Consider the following 9,112-nt stretch of genomic DNA (forward strand, 5'->3'; position numbering starts at 1 on the left):
CAGCACAGCACGGCTTTCTCTCGGCCCCTGGGGCAGATAGGGACCCCAAATTACCAGGGCCTGCTCTACTCACACCCTAGAAACCGTGCGGTTTGATAGCTCCAAGTTAAGTAGAATCTTTACTGGTTTCTCTTTGGGCCTGGTGGGGCTCCATGAAGCCTAAATCCTTGAGCTAGGGTTGGGATCTTTGGTCAGGCTCATCCCAGAGGGCTGATTTTCACAAATGTCATTCAGGGGGTGACAGTGAGTGGATTCTGTGAGTTTGGTGTCGCTGGAGCGTTTCGTCTTGGCATGACAGGGGCAGGAAGGGGTGGAAAAATGAGCAAAAATGAAACTTTGACACCTCATAACTCTGAGACGTTTGGTTTAATCTGGCCCAAATTTGCTATGCAGCTTCCTGTGGTAAGGTGCTACAAACCTGGAAGAGCCTATCTCTCAAAGACCTTCCATCTGTTAGTTGTTTTTGGACCGGTTATTAGGTTTGACGGCACAGGCACAGCACGGCTTTCTCTCGGCCCCTGGGGCAGATAGGGACCCCAAATTACCAGGGCCTGCTCTACTCACACCCTAGAAACCGTGCGGTTTGATAGCTCCAAGTTAAGTAGAATCTTTACTGGTTTCTCTTTGGGCCTGGTGGGGCTCCATGAAGCCTAAATCCTTGAGCTAGGGTTGGGATCTTTGGTCAGGCTCATCCCAGAGGGCTGATTTTCACAAATGTCATTCAGGGGGTGACAGTGAGTGGATTCTGTGAGTTTGGTGTCGCTGGAGCGTTTCGTCTTGGCATGACAGGGGCAGGAAGGGGTGGAAAAATGAGCAAAAATGAAACTTTGACACCTCATAACTCTGAGACGTTTGGTTTAATCTGGCCCAAATTTGCTATGCAGCTTCCTGTGGTAAGGTGCTACAAACCTGGAAGAGCCTATCTCTCAAAGACCTTCCATCTGTTAGTTGTTTTTGGACCGGTTATTAGGTTTGACGGCACAGCATGTGTGAAAAAGGCTGCCTTACGTTTACTGTGTAGAGCCCTTTAAGGGGCGGGGCTTAGGTACCAGAGGGTAGCATGCAGACTGAAAAGGAGAGAGAGAAGAAAGGAGCTGTAGAGTTTACCGTTCGTGGTTTGTGGGTTTCCTCAAGCTGTTGCAGTTTGTTGCCGCCTTCTTTCAATGTGTGTGCGTGAAATGCAAGTAAGTAATGTTGGGAGTCGGTGACATTGTTTGTTTAACAGAGTATTTCAGTTTGCCTTTAGTTTAAGACATGTTTTGTACACGTGCACACTTGAGAGCTAAGTAATGCTGTTTGCTTCCTCCTGCCGTGTATTTATTTAGGAAAGATGTTTGTAATTATTAATATTGCAGTTTTCATGTGAGATATTAGTTCAGTTATTTGTGGAGGATTATTCAGACACTGATATTGTATTATTGTTGTCTTTCTAGAAAAACCATATGCACTGTTACGGCAATTAGTAAATAAACTGCAAGGACAAATTAGACCAGTTGGAGTACGACTCTGCTTTCTTCGGAGTTCTAACCGGACTCACCGCAGCGATCTGAACGTTCCTACTAGCAAATAGAAAACCTATTTTTCAATGGTCCTTCGAGCCGGATGGGCAGATTGCTGTTTAAAGATGCAGAACCCAGAGTCAAAGGCATTGGACACTCGACCCAAACGAAGAACGTCAGTTCCTTCATACCTGTCAGATTATGACCTAAGTGGAGCTGGAGCACAGAGTAGATTCCGGACAGCAAATGCAGGGGAATTATCAGTGGAGGAAAGGGCACTAGAATGTCCAATTAACAGATCCCCATCACCACCAATTAGTCAGAGCTCCAACATGATGAACATGGAGGATGACGAGGAGCAAGAACGAGAGCTTTGTCAATCTATGGAGCAAGTCACCGGGGAGCAGCAGACCAGCCAAGGTTCTGAGTTTAGTGCTGCTCTCAAAGAGATGCGCCAAGAAAACGCTGAGCTTCGTAAACAGTTTCAGAGCTTGATGGTTGCTTTACAGTCCCAGTCAGCACCCCATCAGCCTCTATTCCCTCCTCCTCCACCTCAAAGTGTTTATAGTGGTGGTTATGGACCTTACCAACCCCATACCAATTCTCCAGCATACCAACAGCAGCAATATCCAACATACAGCTCCCAAGGAAATCTGGGATTAGATTTCACTAAACCTAGAGTTCCTCAGACATCAGGTGGTTTACCTCATGGTCTGTATTATGCAGACACACCACAACAGAGCACATTTTCCTATTCACATAGAGATCCTACATTTTTCCAAGTTCCCAGCTGTATTGAGCCACAGAGAGAGACCACATACAGAGGACCAAAGCCCACTATCCCCAGATTCACATCACCAGATCCCAGAGAGTTTGCACGCATGAAGATTGCCTTAGAGAATTTATTACCAGTCGATGCCACTGAAAGATATAAGTACCAGATCCTCACTGATCACCTTCAGTGCGAAGAAGCTTCACTTGTAGCAGACTCATACTGCAATTCAAGGCACCCTTATACCGATACAATGTCGGCTCTCACAAAGATGTATGGACAGCCTCACAAGCTTGCAGTGCAACGGATTGCAGAATTAATGGATGGTCCAAATATACGCAGTGGTGATGTTAAGAGCTTTCGTCTGTTTGCCCTCAACGTGCGGTCACTGGTCGGCATGTTAGAACAACTAGGGCAAAGAGGTCAGATTGAGTTAGTGTGCGGCTCTCATGTTTCAAGGCTCTTAAGTAAACTTCCCTATGAGCTTAATGCCAGCTTTAAGAGATTTATCCACCCCCTGAGAGTAACCATCCCTACCCTTATTGACTTCGCTGATTGGCTGGAATACGAGCTAGAAATTCAGGAAGACAGCATGAAGCCCACCAGGAGAGAGGAGTCGTTTAACAAGAAGCCTGATACCAAACGCACTCCCAAGCCCTCAAGTAAGGCTGCTACTATCTTCCTGAGCACTGAGAAGGTCTCTGGGACCAATAGAGTAGCATCACCACCTGCACCTGGACATGCTGTCAACAAGTCAAAGGAAAAGGAGAAGGTTACGGCCTACTGTCCCTATTGCGACAACGAAAAGCACTTCCTGAACAACTGTTCTAACTTTAAGACTTTGAGCAAAGAACAGAAGGTAACATGGATTAAAACGAATAACAAGTGTTGGCGTTGTGGACGTAATCACCAAGCGGCAAAGTGTACACTTAGAGCTCCCTGCAAAACCTGTGGTAGGAGACATCTGCTAGTGCTGCATGAGGTGAATGAGAGAGCGGAGGAGGAACAAGCATCAGTTCCACCTTCAGCAGAAAGCTGCCTTGTGAACACTGCCAACAAAGTTGTGTGCGTCGACCGGCCAGTCTACAACTGCAAGGTACTACTGAAGATCAGTAAGGTACTCCTGAGAAATGGTGACAAGTCCCTTGAGACGTATGCTGTCTTAGATGATGGATCTGAGCGGACAATCCTGCTTCAGTCTGCTGCCAAACAGTTGGGCCTTACAGGAAGTAAAGAGGTGTTGGCTCTTCGTACAGTCAGACAGGAAGTGGAGAAGCTCCACGGGGCGGCTGTGTCTTTCACAATTTCTCCAGTAGCCAACCCAGACCAAGTGTACAGCATCCAGAATGCATTTACAGCCGAGCAACTGAGTTTAGCAGAACATTCCCACCCAGTTGTCTCACTCCAGCAGAAGTATAAACATCTGTCAGGTTTGCCTCTGCCTCCTCTAAACAGAGTTCGTCCCATGCTGCTGATTGGCGCTGATTACACACACCTCATTACACCTGTGGAGCCAGTCAGACTAGGACCACCTGGTGGACCGGCAGCTGTGAAAACTCTCCTTGGATGGACGCTACAGGGACCAGCTCAAGCCATTGAATCCATCACAAGGGTGAGTCACTGCCTCTTCACATCTATATCATCACCCCCAGAGCTGTTCTCCTGTGTAGAGAAGCTATGGCAGATGGATGTGCTCCCTTATCGCAGTGAGAAGTTAGCAGTTAGGTCACGACAAGATCAAGAGGCAGTTAAGCTCCTGCAAGAACAGACAGTGAGAGTTAATGTCAGCGGTGTTGAGCGTTATGCTACACCCCTCCTTCGCATCAAGAACATGCCTCTTCTGAAAGCCACACCAGATGCAGTGTTGCCCCTCCTGAGAGGTATAGAGAAGCGTCTAGCTAAGTCGCCAGAACAAGCTGCCGCTTATCAGATGGAGATAGAGAAGCTTGTAACATCTGGCTATGTAGTGAAGTTGATGGATCATCAATCTGAGACCAGTGATGAAGCTTGGTACATACCCCATCACATGGTTCAACATAATGGGAAGAACCGGGTGGTCTACAACTGTTCATTCCAACACCAAGGCTACAACTTAAATCAACTCCTCTTACCAGGTCCCACTCTCGGTCCACCCTTGCTAGCTGTGCTCCTACGTTTCAGAGAACATACTGTGGCCGTCAGCAGTGATATTCGTGGCATGTTCCACCAAGTGAGGCTCCTACCTGCAGATCGACCCCTGCTTCGGTTTCTGTGGCGGGACATGAACCGAGACAGGCCCCCTGACGTCTATGAGTGGCAGGTACTTCCATTCGGAACTACTTGTAGCCCTTGTTGCGCAACGTTCGCGTTACAGAAACACGTCATGGACCATAGTCAACCAGAAGAAGATGTTCATGTTGCCATTAACAAGTCCTTTTATGTAGACAACTGTTTACAGAGTCTTGCATGTCCAGTAGCTGCCAAGACATTGGTTGACAAACTGCGCCACCTCCTGGCCGATGGGGGTTTTGAGTTGAGGCAGTGGGCCAGTAACGATCCAGATGTCATCCAACACTTGCCTCCAGACCTCAGGTCATCCAGCTGTGAGCTGTGGCTCAGTCAAGGTCAGTCCGACATCCAAGAGCCAGCCCTTGGTCTACACTGGAACTGTAAGTCTGACACCCTCACTTACAAACACAGACACATCGATTGCTCAGTGGCAACTATGAGGAACATCTATAGAGTTTTAGCCAGCCAGTATGATCCTCTTGGTTACATAGTGCCTTATACCACCCGAGCCAAAGTTATTGTACGCCACCTGTGGGAGAAACAGAGAGGTTGGGATGACCCACAGCTCCCTGAGGTCCCCCTGCAGAAGTGGTATGCATGGGAAGCAGAGCTGGAACAGCTGCACAAGATCACTCTGCCTAGGTGCTACACCAGTCACAGATTAGACCAGCCCAACTGTATGAGAGATATCCATGTATTCTGTGATGCCTCCGAACAGGCATATGGATCGGTGGCTTATCTCAGGACAGAAGGTCCTGATGGAGAAGTTGAGGTTGCCTTCCTTGCCGCTCGGTCTCGTGTTGCTCCAAAGAAGCAACAATCTATTCCTCGGTTAGAGTTGTGTGCTGCTCTAACAGGTGCTCAGCTCTACAAGGTTATCAGCTCTGAGTTAACTCTTCCCATACGCAGCTGCATCTTGTGGTCTGACTCAGCCACAGTCCTAACCTGGTTGAGTTCAGACTCCTGCAGATACAAGGTTTTCGTGGGTACTCGAGTGGCGGAAATACAAGAGATGACGGGAACCTCCACATGGAAATTTGTGCCCTCGAAAGACAACCCAGCAGATGACATCACTCGGGGCCTCACCATCCAAGACATCAGCAAAGGCAGCAGATGGACAAATGGACCTGAATTCCTGAAACTAGCTCCAGATTGCTGGCCTCATCTGCCAACCCCACCCCAGAGTGATCCGGAAGGTGAGCTGAAACGACAAGCTGTTTGTCTGACTACGTCCAGCTCTAGTGTTCCAGATCCATGCCAGCACCAAACTTGGAACAGCTACTTAGAGGCCATCGCTCATCAGCTTTACGGGGCGGCTGACCCCAACTCTCCTCTCACTGCTGAGTCCTATGCTGCTGCTGAGATAGAAGCTCTACAACGAGCCCAAAGTGAATCATTCTTGGAGGAGATCACCCAGTTAAAGGCTGGGAAACCTATCGCCAAATCCAGTCGTCTTCTTTTACTGGCACCTGAGTATGATGAGAAAACAGGGCTCATCAGAGTAGGAGGCCGTTTACGCTGGAATCCTGATCTGGCTGTTGATGAAGTTCACCCCATTGTTTTGGATCCCAGACACGCTCTGACCAGACTCATCATACAAGATTATGATAGTAAGCTCCAACATCCCGGGCCAGAAAGAGTGTTTGCCGAGATCAGAAGGAGATACTGGGTGCTACGTGGACGTGAAGCAGTACGTCGTTATCAGCGATCCTGTGTTGAGTGCAAGAGGTGGAAAGGTCACCCTAACACACCCCGGATGGCGGATCTCCCTCCAGCCAGACTGCGCCTGCTCAAGCCGGCATTCTATTCCACAGGTGTAGATTGTTTCGGGCCATACAGCATCAAGATCAGACGCAGTAATGAGAAAAGGTGGGGAATACTGTTTAAATGTCTAACTACAAGAGCAGTACATCTTGACTTGATTCCCAGTATGGACACTGATGCATTCTTAATGGCTCTGAGACGTTTCATAGCCAGGCGTGGGAAACCTAAAGAGATCCTGTGTGATCAGGGGACAAACTTCCGGGGAGGAGAACGTGAGCTGCAGGTAGCATTCCAAGCTCTTCATCCCAACATCAGAGAGCAGTTAGCTCGTCAGCAGATCGAGTTCATTTTCAATCCTCCTGGTTCCCCACACTTTGGAGGCTGCTGGGAGCGTGAAATTCGTTCTCTGAAGACTGCTCTTCAAGTCGTCATCGGAGCCCAGATCGTCTCTGAAGAGGTGCTGCACACCGTTCTGATTGAAATTGAGGGAATGCTCAATTCAAAACCCCTAGGTTATACCTCATCTGAGGTAGCGGATCCTGACCCGGTGACCCCCAACTATCTCCTCATGGGCCGGCGGGATGCTTCGCTGCCGCAAGTAATCTATGACAGCCCAGAAATTCTTGGACGGAGGAGATGGAGGCATAGCCAGATTCTAGCCGACTATTTCTGGCAGAACTTTTTGAAGTACTACCTGCCAGGGCTCCAAGCTCGACAGAAGTGGCAGACTGAGTCGGCCAATCTACAAGTAGGAGATGTGGTCATGATTGTGGACAACCAGCTTCCGCGAGCCCTCTGGCCCGTGGGTAAAGTTTCTCAAGTTTTCCCTGGACCAGACACTCGGATCAGATCAGCTGAAGTGACTGTGAAAGGACGATCTTATGTTCGACCCGTGGCCAGGCTTGTTAGCCTACCTGCCCTGCCTAAGGACGATTAATTTTTCTTATACAGCCTTTTTTTGTTATTCGTATTCACAGGTGAATACGGGGGCGGCTGTGAAAAAGGCTGCCTTACGTTTACTGTGTAGAGCCCTTTAAGGGGCGGGGCTTAGGTACCAGAGGGTAGCATGCAGACTGAAAAGGAGAGAGAGAAGAAAGGAGCTGTAGAGTTTACCGTTCGTGGTTTGTGGGTTTCCTCAAGCTGTTGCAGTTTGTTGCCGCCTTCTTTCAATGTGTGTGCGTGAAATGCAAGTAAGTAATGTTGGGAGTCGGTGACATTGTTTGTTTAACAGAGTATTTCAGTTTGCCTTTAGTTTAAGACATGTTTTGTACACGTGCACACTTGAGAGCTAAGTAATGCTGTTTGCTTCCTCCTGCCGTGTATTTATTTAGGAAAGATGTTTGTAATTATTAATATTGCAGTTTTCATGTGAGATATTAGTTCAGTTATTTGTGGAGGATTATTCAGACACTGATATTGTATTATTGTTGTCTTTCTAGAAAAACCATATGCACTGTTACGGCAATTAGTAAATAAACTGCAAGGACAAATTAGACCAGTTGGAGTACGACTCTGCTTTCTTCGGAGTTCTAACCGGACTCACCGCAGCGATCTGAACGTTCCTACTAGCAAATAGAAAACCTATTTTTCAGCATGGACCGCGGAACGCATTTCACATCGGTCGGGCCGAGCGGGGGGGGGGGGTGGTTGTAGGACAATCGCGGCCGAGCGGGGGGGGGGGGGGGGGGGGTTGTAGGACAATCGCGGCCGTGCGGGTGGGGGGGGGACAATCGCGGCCGAGCGGGGGGGGGGGGGGGGGGGCGCTGCGGGGAGAGACACGCTTTTCGCGGAGTGGGGGGTGAAGAGACAAGCGCAGCCGACAAGCGCGGGGGAGGACTTGATCATCAAAATTAGGTAGGGCCGCGGCCCTACCGGCCCTACCGGTTCCGCGGTCCATGCGGCACAGCACGGCTTTCTCTCGGCCCCTGGGGCAGATAGGGACCCCAAATTACCAGGGCCTGCTCTACTCACACCCTAGAAACCGTGCGGTTTGATAGCTCCAAGTTAAGTAGAATCTTTACTGGTTTCTCTTTGGGCCTGGTGGGGCTCCATGAAGCCTAAATCCTTGAGCTAGGGTTGGGATCTTTGGTCAGGCTCATCCCAGAGGGCTGATTTTCACAAATGTCATTCAGGGGGTGACAGTGAATGGATTCTGTGAGTTTGGTGTCGCTGGAGCATTTCCTCTTGGCATGACAGGGGCAGGAAGGGGTGGAAAAATGAGCAAAAATGAAACTTTGACACCTCATAACTCTGAGACGTTTGGTTTAATCTGGCCCAAATTTGCTATGCAGCTTCCTGTGGTAAGGTGCTACAAACCTGGAAGAGCCTATCTCTCAAAGACCTTCCATCTGTTAGTTGTTTTTGGACCGGTTATTAGGTTTGACGGCACAGCACGGCTTTCTCTCGGCCCCTGGGGCAGATAGGGACCCCAAATTACCAGGGCCTGCTCTACTCACACCCTAGAAACCGTGCGGTTTGATAGCTCCAAGTTAAGTAGAATCTTTACTGGTTTCTCTTTGGGCCTGGTGGGGCTCCATGAAGCCTAAATCCTTGAGCTAGGGTTGGGATCTTTGGTCAGGCTCATCCCAGAGGGCTGATTTTCACAAATGTCATTCAGGGGGTGACAGTGAGTGGATTCTGTGAGTTTGGTGTCGCTGGAGCGTTTCGTCTTGGCATGACAGGGGCAGGAAGGGGTGGAAAAATGAGCAAAAATGAAACTTTGACACCTCATAACTCTGAGACGTTTGGTTTAATCTGGCCCAAATTTGCTATGCAGCTTCCTGTGGTAAGGTGCTACAAACCTGGAAGA

The 9,112-nt window shown here is 49.0% G+C and overlaps 1 protein-coding gene across 1 annotated transcript; it reads left to right on the plus strand.

Annotated features, from left to right (window-relative positions):
- Positions 1–1,347: 1,347 nt before the first annotated feature.
- On the plus strand, positions 1,348–7,330 carry LOC110367597. The gene is made up of 5 exons (XM_036135101.1): positions 1,348–3,883; positions 4,432–5,735; positions 6,354–6,408; positions 6,517–7,109; positions 7,281–7,330. The coding sequence occupies exons 2-5, from the start codon at positions 4,469–4,471 to the stop codon at positions 7,328–7,330; spliced, it is 1,965 nt and encodes a 654-aa protein (XP_035990994.1). The 5' UTR covers positions 1,348–3,883; positions 4,432–4,468.
- Positions 7,331–9,112: the final 1,782 nt, after the last annotated feature.

The sequence above is a fragment of the Fundulus heteroclitus genome, unplaced genomic scaffold (assembly GCF_011125445.2).
Source record: "Fundulus heteroclitus isolate FHET01 unplaced genomic scaffold, MU-UCD_Fhet_4.1 scaffold_991, whole genome shotgun sequence".
Classification (NCBI taxonomy): Eukaryota; Metazoa; Chordata; class Actinopteri; order Cyprinodontiformes; family Fundulidae; genus Fundulus; species Fundulus heteroclitus.